The sequence below is a fragment of the Denticeps clupeoides genome, chromosome 16, assembly GCF_900700375.1.
Source record: "Denticeps clupeoides chromosome 16, fDenClu1.1, whole genome shotgun sequence".
Lineage (NCBI taxonomy): Eukaryota > Metazoa > Chordata > Actinopteri > Clupeiformes > Denticipitidae > Denticeps > Denticeps clupeoides.
Genome location: NC_041722.1, coordinates 17,348,346 through 17,363,537, shown reverse-complemented (window position 1 = coordinate 17,363,537; position 15,192 = coordinate 17,348,346). Strand labels below are relative to the sequence as shown.

Sequence of the window (15,192 nt, the reverse complement as noted above, 5' to 3'; positions counted from 1 at the left end):
CAGTCCCGCCTGAAGGCCACCCGCACCTACACACACATCTACAGGGGACATCGGCTGAAGTTACAGCAGCGACTCTAAAGCACCATGTTTGCGTTTAAATATTTGACTTTAATATTTATTCGGCTGTACCAAGTAGTATTTTTGGAATCTATTGCAAGTGCTCGTTTGGCTACTTTTGGCTCAGGACATTTTACGCCTGGAAGGTGAACGTTCTCCCAAGACCTGCGTTTTGTTCTTATGTTCAAATATATATATATATATATATATTTTATACACAATCTATAAATGGTCACATCAGACACTGAAAACACTGAATATAAGCCAAGAGGTAAGGTAAGACAATGCAGCAAAATTGAAGATCAACAAGAAATGATTTGCTTATATCGTACTGGACACTATATTAGGCGGCAAAATAGAGCTGCATAAGAAATCATTTAAAAAAATTAAAAAGTAAGCAGATAAACAAGAAACTGGTTGCTATGCAACAGAGTCAAATGGTTTCAGTGACTACAACAGCAGGGAGAAACCAAGTCAAACCTCATTTCTGACCTACGGTTCGAGGCTAATGAGCTTGAGGTTCAGGTGCAGGCAGGCCTTCAGACAGGAGACGATTTAATTTCATCCTGACCGTTATTTTTCACATGTTAATTTATTAAAAGCACAGCTACGACATGAAATCATCCTTTTGCCCCTAAAGATAAAACCCTTTCATTAACCCTGAGATCAGGCCTGTGGAGAGACGATTATTGTTAGGAGGTGAAGATGAAGAAATGAGAGAGACTCAGGGGAACTGGCTGGTTGACCGACACACACCTCATCTGCTAATCATTACCACTTCACAGAAGTACCATTAAAATTCAGCAGCAGAGGAACTTTATTCCTTACATGAATATCATTATTACTGCCTGTCAGTCCCGCAGCGAATGAGGATATGAACTGTAATTAATCAAACATTTTGAACCGATATGAACTGTTTGAATTGGAATGTAAATTGAAACACGCAGCATCGATCTGAGAGACTCCTGGTCGGCAATAGAGGCAGTCTGAGTTCCACAAGTTTGACAACGAAGTTTCACGCCACCGTGCAACTGGAATCCAGCATTTTTGCCAGCGTCTGTCTGATACGGTGAGATGTTGAGTTGAGTGTCGCCACTACATTAAAAAACCCCACTTACTACCATTGTGTCCCTGAGCCAATACACTGAACCCTGAGTGTCTCCAGGGGGGAAATGTCCCTGCAAATGCTAATTGTAAGGTGCTCTTGATAAGGGCTGATAAATGGCATAGATGCAAATTGACCAGCGACCTCCCCAGACGTCTCTCTCGTAAACGCTGTCGGACCCCAAAGTGAGCCAGAGCGTGGATGCTGGAGAGTTAAAGGCGTGGGGGTCTCACTCGGAACGGCGGGTCTTTGTGCGTCAATTCATCCAGACACTGGCCTGGCAGCCGTGCCCCCCTTCGGGACAACTGGGGATGGGAGAGCAGGTGAGACACGCGGACGGGCGGGGCAGCGACCCCTGCCAGTGCCACAGAAAGCGCATTGCCTACCTTCTCTAGCTGCTCGATGCAGATGGTGTGCACCACAATCTTACAGGCGGCGCACTTCTTCCGCGCCACAGACTTTTGCTGTAGAGACACGAAGACAGAAATTTTATAAACCAGCGCCCATTACCCAGAATGTCCCTGCCTGTGGGCCCATAGAATGATGAAATTATTTCTGCTCTTGCAGTCTTATGTCAGGGGCAGTGGTGGCCTAGCGGTTAAAGTGTGATACACAGCAGCACAGCACACAGTGCACACAGTGAATTTGTCCACTGCTTTTAACCTTCACCCTGAGTGAGCAGTGGGCAGCCATGACAGGCGACCGGGGAACAGTGTGTGGGGACGGTGCTGTGCTCAAGTGGAAACTTGGCGGACCGCTAGGCAACGACTACCCCAAAAACCCTCCTTAAGGAAGAGGTCCCGTAATCAGAAGGTTGCCGGTTGGAATCCTGATCTGCCAGGGTGCCACTGAGGTGCCACTGAGCAAAGCACCGTCCCCACACACTGCTCCCCGGGCGCCTGTAATGGCTGCCCACTGCTCACTAAGGATAATGGGTTAAATGCAGAGGACACGTTTCACTGTGGGCACCGTGTGCTGTGCTGCACAATCACTTCACTTTACTTCACTTCACGTACTGTTAACTGAATGTATTTCCTGGGGTGTTGTTTCACATGAGCCCAGCAGGTGGCTGTTCAGTTTATGACGCTTTTTATCTTTTTCGCTCTTTCAGCCGTGAATTTTGGGTCTAACTTCACTCCTGTCAGCCAAAAAAACCCCAAACCCTCGTGTTTATCTCTCCTCTCCTCATTCCTCATATCCAGAGTGCAGTTAATCCCTCACTTCCCTCCTCTACTCCGTTCCACTGCTGACAGCAGTGGCTGCTGGGGGATTCAGGAGGATCTGGGGATGGAAGTGATGCCGGCACGCAGAATACACGAACAGCACGCATGCACACTGACATATCTCTCACTCTCACACACACAGGCTCTGAACAACCCACAGAAGAAGAAAAAAAAAACCACATGCTCAGAATACAGGACACACAGGCTAAAAATACACACGTGCTATCTCACACACCAGAGTCTTTGCAAAGCAGTGCTGCTCCCCCACGTAACAGAAGTCCCCCGAGACGTTGGTCTCGAACCAGATGTGTTCTCCGTACAGGGCGTTCTCCTGCAGAAACACACACGCACAGCGTCGGCCCCATGAACACACCCCGTGTCACCGCGTGCCATGTACGTAACAGGGACTGGGTGTCTGATTCGGATCGATTATTTTTTTTTTATGCACACGTTCATTCGTTAATCCGTATTTGGGCCGGAGGAAAGGCGCACGGCGCCGCTTGGACCCGATCGGGGGAGTCCGGTACTCACACTCCAGTCCACGCTGCTCCGGATCTCCCGGTCCGGGTCACTCCTGGCCAGGGCTGAGGCGCTGGGCTGGGTCGAGAGGTGCTGCAGTCCCGACTTAGCGATGGCCTTCCTGTGGTGGGACAATACAAAGAGGCGTGAAGCACAAAATGGACACACAGGCCCGTTTCATTTTACGAGTTATGTTAATCTAGAGAGTTTGGATTAAAAAAGTTGCCACTTCCAACACCTCAGTAGCAGAAAAGGACGCGAGTTGAGGCTGGAGTACGTGCGGCCACCGAGTGCTGGTGCGGCGTTAGCTGCTCTCCAACCCGGCAATCACCCGCCACCAGTGACGGCCCCACAACGGAGATGGACCCGTAAAAAAACCTGTACCCGTCCGCGTTCGCAATCTTACATAAAAAGAACAGAAGAGAGAGAGAGAGAGAGGGGGCCTGCTCCGAACGTACAAGATCCCGGGAAACGAGGACCGCGCTCAGGTGAGTCACCCGTCGTCATGGTGACCCTCTCCACGCGGGGAGATCTTAACATCGATGTCCTCCCTCGCACCCGGGGTCGCATTACACATTTTCTCCATAATAATATTTAACAAGGGCGTGAAGAGCAAGTTTGAGAAAAGGGGGCGGGACTGAGGCGTCGCTTTTTCCGTGGAAAGTTTCCACATCAACTTTACAACCCCAGCTCTGTTCTACCTGGTCCGACTGTGTAAAAACGTCCGTCGTCTCTCACGCAGCGTATTGGGATGCATTGAACGTACATTTAATCACATGCTGTATCGCAAAACCTCTGCAGATCCAGCAAAAGCGGCTCTACAGGTGTCCTCTGGCACGGGAGGGCTGCCAGAACGAAGCGGCGAGACCAATGAAGACTGATCATGAGCCTAATTTCATTCCCAGTTCCACGGTCCAAGTCACCACGCACCCTCGAGGCGCGCGCTAGCGATGTCACTTTATCGGAACGGGAATTAGGAAAATGACAGGGGCTGCAGAGCGAGAACAATTCATTAATACGGTACCCGCTTTACCGGTTAATTAAGCACTGGTCGAAATATTTGATGGATCATCATTCCCAAATAATAAAACTAAAATCAAATAAAATGGGCCCCCGTACCATGCGCACACTCATACACAGGGCTTGGCCTGAGACCCCGATAAAGATAAGGGTCTACATACGAGAGGAACCCGCTCCACGTCTCCACCCGGGGGTCGTAGTAGGTGCCCTGCAGCAGGCCGGCGGGCCTCCAGCAGGCAGCGCAGTCCCTGTAGAGACACACCGAGCCCCTGTTGGCCCCCAGGGAGCTCCTCCGCCTGGTCTTACCCAGCCCGCCGCCCTGTGGGGACAGCGAGGACGGCCGGCGGACCTGGCTGGAGCGGCGGTAGCGTCCATAGAGGCCGTAGGCCATGGGGCCGGAGCGGACGGCGTCGGCCGGCAGGAGGTGCGAGGAGTTGCGGCGCAGGCAGCGAGGGGCGCGGATCCCGGGCCGCGCGCGGAGCCCCTCGGCCAGGTCCCAGTCCCCCCGGGAGCCGCCCTCGTCTTCCCCGCTGGCCCGCGAGTCGGACGAGGAGCTGTCCTCGCTGCCGTCGTCCCGCGCCTCTTCGTCCACGCTCATCTGCACCAGGCTGGCCAGCAGCATGGACGGGCCCAGCAGGTGGGTGTCGATGGTGCGCAGCTTGGCCGCCCGCCGCCTCCGCACGGAGAAGCTGGGCCTCAGGCAGGAGGTGGTGGCGCTGGAGCGCCGGCGGGCCGCGTGCCGGTTCTGCAGGAGCGCCACGGTCAGCAGCTGGGCGCTGGACCTCCTGCGCTGGGCCAGGACCACGCTGGGCAGCCCCACGCTGGACCTCCTGCGCTGGGCCAGGACCACGCTGGGCAGGCCCGCGCCGGAGCGCCGCCGGGCTTTGCCGGACGGCACCGAGACGCTGGGCCTCTTGCACCGGCACACCTCTGCCCCCCGGCCGAAGTGGCGTCTGAAAAACGTGTCCATGGCGTCCAGGACGGGCGGTGGAGCGCTCCTCTCCGGCGGCTGTCGGGGTAAAAAGGTTAGAGAACCGGCTTCGCTTCATTCAAACGAAAGGGTGCAGGGCTGCGCTTTTGATCTCGCCGTCAGCTACAATTACCCCGGACCGTCCCGCCATGCGGATGAAAACAGACATTCGGTGAGTCGTTCGGTATCAATTCTACGCCACCTCGAACACAGCGGCCCACCCAGCGCAACGCCAACAAAAAGCCTTGGGCTATTTTTAGCCTCCGCCGATGAAATCTCCCCGTTCCGAGCGTCTGATAAAAGAGGGGGTGAAATCCAATCTGGCTCTCGAGTGACAGAAACTGAAAAGAAAGTCAGTGGATCGTATTTCCATGAGCTGAGCCGCTTCGCGAACACAAATTTAACATCGAAAACGGTAAAAATAAAAAAATAAAAAAACCCGCATGGCTCGAGGATACAGTGTTCTCCCATAAAACGTGATGCATGGGTCTTTGTCTTTCGTGAAGGTCCCCCGCCTGTATCTTTGTCAAGCTGATGTCAAAAGCCAGCAAATGGCATGAAGTGTCACGACGAGAAAGACGAGGAGAGAGAGAGAACGGAGGGAAATGGAGGGAGGAGATGGACGCTGCGCTACACCTGGGCGTGGGGCACATTCGTCCAGAATCAGGAAGTAGGGTGGGTGACAGCCTAATGAGTCTACCATCGTGTCCCTGAGCAAGACACTTAATCCTGACTGTCCCTGTAACTACTGATTGTAAGTCGCTCCGGATAAGGCCGTCTGGTAAACGCCGTAAATGTAAATGTAGGAAGTAGGGTTTGTGAGAGCTGTCAATATTCCCTACAGACGGCTCCCCAACATTTAAGCTTCTGGGCGCCCAAAATAATTACACACCAACAAAAAGGGGCGGGGTGGGTAGTTACTTCTTCCTCTCCAACATGCAGTGGTATGGACTAGCGGTTAAGGAAACGGCCCTGTAATCAGAAGGTTGCCGGATCGAATCCCGCCAAGGTGCCAACTGAGGTGCCACTGAGCAAAGCATCGTCCCCACACACCCTCCCTTCACTTTCACTTTCATACCGATAACCAGCAAGCAGCCACTTCCTGTTTCTGTCTGTCTATTCTGGTGCGTAGAGCTGTCCTGTCCTCAGAAACTAACCACCAGTTAAAGGCTGTGAGCTCCAGAACGCAAACATCACACGCTAAACACCTGCGGGTACCAAGCGACCCAAAAAGTCCCAGGTTCAATCACCACTTACTTCTAGAGCAAACCGATCATTTCATGAAACGTAATCACTGAAATTGCTGTGCCTGCGTACGGAAAAATGATGCCATCAACGGACTCATGTCATCGGAGTATCTTCATTTGAGAAGCACGCAGCGAGTGGAGGTTGACGGAAGACACTAGAACCAGAACAGCGGCAAAATTCCCAGGAAACCAGCCACGCTGGATGTTTGTCCGATTTCGAGCGTTTTAAACTGAACAAGTCTTATTTCCTTCATTCTTCACGCCCTGAGTGCAAGCTCACCTCTGGCATTTCAGCTGCCGAGCCGCAAAAGGTCATAAAACCCACAGCCACAAGCTTTTCTTGTATATGAAAAAAATAAAAAAACACAATACCCACATTCAGGTGAAACCGCGCAGAGCTGGGCGGCGTGCTGCTGTCTGCGGGAACGCGCTGTTCGCCCCGCGGCCCGGAGCGACGGGGCCGCTCGGACCCGATGGAGGAACACAGGCGACGGGGGAACATCTGTTACATAAGCATGGATCGAGTATCCAGCATCGGCAAATATTTATGCAATGTTGAGGTACTGCTAGGTGCCTCGTCGCTGGCAAATTCCTTCAGTAACATCGGCCTTTTCCGGACGATTGGTCAAAATTTAATAAATAAAAGTACACATTAAAAAAAAAAAAAACATCTGCATGTGCCAAAACCCCAAACACGCCCCTTTTTTTCACACCTCCAGCAACACTCGCCAAGTTATATACACATTTTTGTGCATCACCACCTACACAACTACGGTCTATAAAGGTCAAAGTGCAGGGCTCTGGAGCGTGACCAATTTGGTCGCACATGCAACCAATGATAGATCACTAGATAGATGCTTTTATCGTCAAGTACAATACAAGTACGGCGAGATAACGTTTGGAGCAAGCCAGCAGATGCACATTCAAGCTACAGTTTCAGATAAAGTTAAATAGAATATAAAAGATTCTTTACAATTTAAAGTAGCGGGTTAAAGTGCAGGTAAGATGATGATTGCCAAAAAAAGGGTTGTGCTATATACAGTTAACGTGTATGTGCCCAAAGACACATAGAATGACGTCAAACATCGATGTCCCCGCTGAGTTCCCGTTGGTGTGCCATGTGCGCACCCCACACAGCGCCACACAAACAAGCTGATTCGGATATATGCACGCAGAGAACGCATCATCTTAATCAATTCGGGCACAGACGCAACACGTTCTTATCTGAAGAAAAGTTGACGTCGATCTTGCAAATGACTTCGTCTGTACTTCAGCAGCACAACGAGACCTCCGAATAATAACCAGATGGGGAACTGTCTCTGCATTACTTTTCATTTATAATCACGGCCTATTATCAGTTAATCAGCGGAAAGGCCAACAGCCCTCACAGGAGAGGAGAAGAGCGGAGCAGAGCGGTGCCAACTAATTCTTCTCAGACAAATACATGAAAGTGCTGAATGCAATTCTAATTCTACTTCTGATGGTGGATAAATAAAAACCAGAACGATGATAACGATAGCAATACATGCCTTGTCCGGCATCGTGTCAGCTCTCTCAGACAGTTTTTAAGATCAACAAGTGCTGCACCATATAAGTAACATTTGAAAATGTTCTAAAGTGCTGCGGCCTGTATATCAGGCAATAAGAGCGAGTTGTCCCAGAGCCACTTCTTTAAACAAACGTGACAGAGACAGAAACCGGGGAAAGCGATGTGGCCCGGCACTGGGGGAGCGGGAATTCCATCTCTAACCCAGGGCATTGTGGGAGCTGAGGTTAAAAGGCCAGCTGGCAGAAAGAGAAGGCGAGCCCACCCCCAGTCATCTGGCATTTTATCGTGGTGAATCCAGCAGTCGCTCCTCTGACCGCTTATCCTTGATGCGTCAAAAACATGCGTTAATCAAAGCCTGAAGCCAAGCGAGCACATCACACAGGCCACTACCAGTGTTGCCAGATTGGGCACTTATGATGCTCGACAAAAGGTATTTATCATCCCGTTATCCACGCCCTTATCCTGAGCGACTTACAACATGCTTTCAGGTTACGAACAGTTCTGGTTCACTAGGACCCCAACTATGAATACAATCATTCTGTGCACTCTGTTGTAGATTTTTTCTTATATAAATCAGACTGTAAGAAAGTTACAAGTAGATTCTGTAAAGAGGAAGGTCTTGAGTTGCCGTTTAAAAATACTCGGCGACTGTGCTGTTCTGACCTCGAGGCGAAGTTCATTCCACCACGTAGGGGACAGAGAAGAGTCTAGACCAGTGTCTTCCTCGCACCTTCAGCGGTGGACAGGAGTACTGGAGGGTCGGAGAGAGTGACGTGCGGTGCGAGGTATAATAAGGGCTCTGAGGTGGGATGGTGCCGCCCCATGTTTGCCTTTGTAGGCCAGCATCAGTATTTTGGATCTGATGCTACTGGGAGCCGGTGGATGGAGCATAGCAGTGGGGTGGTCTAGAAGACTCTGTGAAGGTTAAACACCAGTCACGCTGTTTTTGTGGTTCTGTGCGTTTTGAGTGTTTTGGAGAACTGATTTGGGAACTGAGGTATCTGAAAAAACTGTTTTCTTAGGGGTCCCCTTTTGGACCAGTGCTCCAGTAAGGTGATGGGGACACTCAGGACACAGACCTGTCTACACCTCAAAACCTCGCCACCTAACTGTTGAGTGCAATGATGAACTGGATCTTCGAGGCACAATTACGCCTCATGTACCCGAAGATGCGCTTGTAATTCTTAGTGTCCTAATTTGCACTCTAGTATCTGACCTGAACTTTATTTTTCAATTGTGTAGGCAAATGTTTCACCATTCAACCCTCAACCAGCGGTTACTTGTAAATGGCAACTTTGGTGGATGCAGCCTAGTGGGTGACACACTTGCTTACGAAGCAGAAGACCCAGGTTCAAACCCCACTTACTACCCCACTTAGTAACCCTGAGTGTCTCCAGGGGTGAACTGTCCCTGTAACTACTGATTGTAAGTCGCTCTGGATAAGGGCGTCTGATAAATGCCATAAATGTGCAAACTCATTTCATTTCATATGAAACACAAGCACTGTGAAATGGCAGTTGTTCATATTTCACAAAAACCAAAGAGATGAAATGCAGAATCAAGCGATGGAACGACTTTTTCCAACCACAACTTTAACCCAGACTTCATTCAAAGATGCAGAGGCAATTAGTCACCCCACGCCGCGCCGAAGAACGTCTGAATGCACGGCAGGTTCCCCTGGACTCCGGGTGTTAAGTTTCATAAAGCGAGCTTTCATCTTCACCTTCAAAAAAAAAAAAAGCTCCCCTACAATTACATGAGTCACAGCATGTAGAGAGCAAAAAATAAACGGCCGCTTTATTGTTGCAGCGCTGAGGCTTTCGTGACAGCCGTACTGACGCATGTGTTCCTACAGACAGCGGAGCCAATCGAAGGAGTTGCCCCCCCCCCCCCCCCCCGCGCATTCACATACAGCGTTATAGAACGACTCCTCGCATCTACTTTTACCAGGAGACCACGGGCTCCACACACCCACACGCAAACAAGGCGCCGCAGCCACTTGCATCGGGGTCCCACAGGGCACCGCGACTGCAGATGCGGGGCCGACGTGATGGTGACACGGCCACTACCTCGCTTCAAATGTACAGGCCGGCTAATTAGGACACTCATCTCGGCGCTGCCATCATTATCGTGGTTTCTCATAGGTGGGGAGGTGGCGCCTGGCTGCTATCTATATTTACATGGACAGATGGCGAGGGGAGGGGGCCGAGAAAGCGGCAATAATCGCTATCACTCCACAGCAAACAATGCGGCCTGAAGTGCTGTCAGGCCAGAATTGTAATTACTGTAAGCGTGAGGGAGGCACTCATTAACCCGCCTAAAAATAGGGTGCATCAGCACGTCGATTTAGACCTGGCGGGGAAAAGAGTTCTTTGTTTTCAGAATTTCATTGGAAAAAGGTAGAGCTTCGTTTAAGCCCCATTCATTACGATTACAGTATTTTTTTGTGTGTTTCATGTTGATCAATACAGTATTATCAATACTGAATACTGACTAATAGAAAAGTTGAATCAAATCTAAGTGTTGATGCACGTAAGTAACTGATAATAAAAATGAGATCTTTCTTTTCTTTGTCCAAACTCATTATGACCCAACCAGAAACTCGATAGCAGTGTCGTCAAATATTGCCGTACACATTTTTGCTGCGCTTTGTAGACGTGTTTGATGCCATTGCTTGTGCCATTTCACTGCTGTTCACTGGTCGCTGTAAAACGTTCATCAGGATTTCGGCAGAAATTGATGCCACGATTAACGCTGCATGCACTAGAATATAAATTTTATTTGCTCTATATACCTTATTTGAATATACATTTTAATCAAAATATTGAGACAACATATTCATCTTCATTTGGTGAAGAAGTTCAATTCAAAGCCACATTTATCAGGCAGTAATTAAAAACCCTGTTTCTACATTTGCCTTAATTCATACTGTAATTTACGAGGACGCCAGTCAAACTCGAGCTGAGCTCATTTGCACTTTGATGACCTCACAAACACATCATTGTTTGCTCGGCTCTGTGGGCCCTTGTTAAAAATGCAAAGTTCCAAGGGGACATTTCCATTTTATTTGCTAGGGACAGGTTATTGGGTTGTCACAGGGCTTTCCCCTGAATTCACCAAATAAATGTGAGGAAGAAATGTGTCTGGAACGACCCTCCTCTGCAAAAAAATATATGTCCTTAAATGGAAAAATGGAAATTAACTAAAAATGACAAAACAGGCTGAGGCTGGGAAATGTTCCACACAAACCAGTTTGTGGAAATTTATGCCAGGCCCCGAGTTCCATCACATTACCCTGTGGCATTGTCATGGGTTCAAAAATTGTTTAAATGATTTAAATTGCAATTTAAATTACTTAAAAGTGTGGTTCAGAGGTCAGGGACCGATCATCTGGACCACTTCGGCATCCATCATTCTGACCCTCAGTCCACGGCTCATCGCGGATCAACGTCAAGTCATGGGCAGCGAGGCTCAACCCTGCGAACTCCTCCTGGCAGGGCGGCCTTTGCCATGGCAACAGCGAACCGGAGCCCGGTGTTAGCCGGCCATGCTGTGCGGCAGCCGGTGCTAATTCCGAGGGTGCCGTAATCAAGGAAGACGGGCGTCTCTGGTCGGTGCTGGCCAGACGTGCAGGCTAGCTGCTGTCATGACACATCTCCGGACCGTCTGGATAAAAGCACCCCGACTCTGATTAAGGAACACGTCCGCACGAGTAACGTCGGGCCAAAGCAGCCGACAGAAAGCTGCGCATAAAGTATACCACTAGAGCAGAGTGAATCGTGGGAAAGCAGAGGTTGGCATGGAGGTCGCACACAAACACAGCACTGGGATGCCTTTCACGGTCCAGGCGGGAACGTGTGCTCTGATGTTGCTGATGTCAGTGCAGGACTGACGGGATGATTAGCGGCTCGTTTACGATTAACCATAAATTGAGTGAATCCAGTGCACCAAGGTTTGTGTCCAATGTCATTTGTGAGCAAATGAAGCAGTGGGTGGGGCATAAAATGAAGATTTTATATAGGAAAAAGGCAACTGGAGGTGTTTAATTGCACAATTACCAATTCTAATTCTCTACCAATTCAGTGCAATGTGCCCCAGAAGAAAGCAACTTATTAACCAGCTAGTTTGGCTGCAATAATGACATATAATGACTGCACTGTAATAATAAGGAACATTTTACTAATAAAAGAAAAAAGATAAAATGCCCAGTGATTTAGCAAATCAGTGCCATTTTTTCACATGAGATGCTCAACACCAGTAACTACGGGCACAGTGTGAAGTGATGTCAAGGAGGTGGTAGGAAAAAAAAATGACTTCACATCGGAGGGTGGGACAAAATTAAAAACTGGGGGAAAATGAAGTCACCCATGTGGGTTCCGTGAATTTGTGAGCGGCCCCAGGTTACGGTTTCCCCTTGCACCAGCGCTGGCATGGCAGCAGGACGAATGTCTGTTTGCACAAATTTCCGCAGCCCCTGCCCAAGAGATTGTTCCAACAATTAACCACCGCTGTCGCTCCGCGACATTCATTAACTATCTGAGCGAATATTCACTCGAAATTGAGTAGGCGAAGAAGTCCTGTCTGTCGCAATGTTGACCTTCGATGGAACCTGAGGAACACACACGCAGGCCATCCTCACACAAGGCATCTGAACGGAAGGAGGGATCTTGAGCTTGTCCGCCACCGCGGCCACGTCGAATCCACTAGCGCCGAGGGGAGAGTGTGACGCCGCTGCTGGAGTGGAGGTGCGGAATTTCTGCTTTCTGCCATGTCTCTCCTTCTAAGGCCTTTAGAGAGGGGTTTAACGGCGAGGCGTGAGGCCGGGGTGGGCTCAGCGGAGCCTTGGTAATGAACGGCGGAGCGGCAAGAGCACAACTCGGAGAGCTGGGCTACTGTTGTGTAAGGAAGCTAAGTTAGTTTTTTTTTTTTTTTTTCACGCCAAGACTGACAGATTGTGGTATTTACACAGGCTACTGTCTTATTCCTCATCGTACAGTGGAGATTTCAGTGTTTTCGCCCTTTTGAGTCTCTCGTCGTGCCCTGATCACTAGGCTTTGGATCAATGCATCAATAATGAAAAAAAACTGTCAATAGTGGCAGGTCACCAACGTATTGTTTAAAATTTTATATAACCCCCCCCCTCCCCCGTGGTACTTCAATCTATATAAACGCAAAGATAAACGATGATAAATTAAATATGAATTGTCGGTTCATTATAATACCCACAAAACACGACCCCTGACCCTGGATCAGCACACTTGTTGGCAAGCCGCTTTGATCGTGCTGTCATGCTTGCGAATGCGGAGCTCGCGTCAGCCGGCCAGGGCAGATTTTTCCAGGACAAGCAGTCAGGGTTAATGACTACACCGACTTTTCCCTGGACTGCAGCCCTACGTCCAGTTGCTTAAGAGACTGGACGTCCGCTCCCAGAAGGCAAGATCAAACACGTCCATGCGAAAGCGGAAAAATTCGATCGAGCACAAGCCCCGATCTCACGTAGCTGCACCAGACCACCCAGACCAGAGCCCAGGCATTTCAGCAGATAATACATACATAATAACTCCCTGACCTTTCTTCCAAACATTATTCACATTCGGGACTTTTAGGTCCGCCTTGTTCCGTGAATCATTGGGCATCTTTGATTGGTCACATGAGCCAATGAAGCAGTGCGTAATGTGTAAAATGTGAGCCAGACGCCTCCATCTCTACTCCAGTCCTCCTTCATCAGTGTAAATGTGACTGTGGACCAGACACAGTAGCATAAACTGTAACTACCAGGCTTTCCTCGTCCTGTGGTGGAGTAAACACGCAGTAAATATTCATGGGTCTTTGAAACATTTTAAGCAGAACATAATCTCTCCGAATCAGGTCACACAACTGAGGCACGTCCACCTTCTCCAGCAAGTGGCCTTTCCTGGCTAATAATTACCTCCAACGAGCTGAGAAGCAGAAAATGTTATTCCTGCGTCCTCCCACGTGGGAGCAGACATTACATCTCATTTAACACGAACCCGCCATGCGACCGGCGAATGACACCAATTTACCACTCCTGATACGACGTTGGTGTTCATAATGCGATGCAAATAGCTTGTATGCACGGGTGAACATGTTATTTAACGGAGTAAATTGCAGGAGAAGAGGTAGACTCAAAGAATAAGAATAAATTCTGAGAGAGAGAGAGAGTTTAACACGCCACAAATGAAGGCTTCATCACCCTGTCTGTCCGTCTGAAAGGCGCAAGGCGGGCGAGATCCGAGCTGCAGCGCTGCACCCTGCACGCCACCGACACACACCGAGCACATACAACCTGGTATACGCCGCCGCCACCACCGCCGCCGAGCCGAGCCGCTTCCCCCCGCGCAGATCAGAGCAACTTTCCGTCCGCCGGAGACGAGGACACAGCGAGAGAGGCAGACAGGGGCAAGTGAGACAGAGGAAAGCGACGGGGACCGTGTGACACAGCCAGTCAGCCGAGGCCGACTTGTTGAAGTGGGAGTGTCTGGAGGGGAGGAGGAAGGGGGGAGAGAGGCAGAGAGAGAGAAGGGGGGGCGGGAGAATTTGAGAGGGAGGGAGAGGGGGAGAGAGAAAGAATGAGAGAGAGAAGGAGCAAAAAAGTGAGAGGGGGAGAGAGAGTGAGAGAAAGAGAGAAGGAGAGAAAGAGAGGGAAGGAGAGGGGAGAGAGAGAGACAGGGAGGGAGAAATAGAGGGAGGGAGGGAGAGAGAGCGAGCGAGATAGAGGACTGGCTCATAATAAGCAACCTAAAAGCAACTAAGCAACTTCCACATTGAACACACACACGCACCCACACACCTGCACACATCTGAAGCACACACCCTAATACCCCACCACAAGCCATTACGATTTGACTATTTAAAAATGTAGTGCATTTAGCAATTGCAGACAAAACAAACTTTTACAAGGACACACATGCACGCACACACTGCTCTACACACCCGATACGCACCCCTAACTACCTGTACACACCACTGGTGGAAATGTTAAAATTGTACAGATATTTCAATTCACAAATCTGACACTTCGTAAATAGCGGCACTAGCTTTAGAAGAACACACACACTGCCTGTTAATGCAAAATATCTTCAATACATTTTCAAAAGGGCTAACTGGCATGCATGTAACGTTCATACAACTAACAGATCTCTAATATCCAATTTTCATTTTAAAATGCCACAAATATTCATTTTATGTTATTACTAATTTTATGATGACCTTTCAGCAAAAGTTCCATTTGATCAGGACTAGAACCACCAGCACGGTTCAGAAAGTTACACACAAACCAACCCCACCCACACATACCCACACCAAAACACACACACCACAGCATTTACTGGAGGGAAAAGGCATGTTTGGTGCCTTTCCCGCCAGCGAGGTCAGAGGTTGAGGGCGAAACTAGCTGTGCAAACGCACGGTGCCCATCGCTGCCCACTGGGAAAGTAATTCAGAGAACGGAATATGAACCACAGTAAGCCACAGAGAGAGAG

General features: G+C 49.5%; 1 protein-coding gene across 8 annotated transcripts in view; it reads right to left on the bottom strand.

Annotated features, from left to right (window-relative positions):
- The window catches only part of dgkza (diacylglycerol kinase, zeta a), a 62,302-nt gene extending 48,167 nt beyond the window's left edge, over window positions 1-14,135 (bottom strand). For all 8 annotated transcript variants that reach the window (XR_003742755.1, XM_028956867.1, XM_028956869.1 and 5 more), the window contains exons 1-5: window positions 13,998-14,135; window positions 4,086-4,933; window positions 2,917-3,025; window positions 2,621-2,716; window positions 1,549-1,626 (exon numbers count right to left, since the gene is read on the bottom strand). Coding sequence is in view for 7 of the 8 variants with exons in the window: in XM_028956867.1 (XP_028812700.1) it covers window positions 1,549-1,626; window positions 2,621-2,716; window positions 2,917-3,025; window positions 4,086-4,894 (1,092 nt within the window). In the remaining variant the exon portion in view is untranslated. The remainder of the gene's footprint in view (window positions 1-1,548; window positions 1,627-2,620; window positions 2,717-2,916; window positions 3,026-4,085; window positions 4,934-13,997) is intronic.
- Between the last annotated feature and the right edge of the window lie 1,057 nt (window positions 14,136-15,192).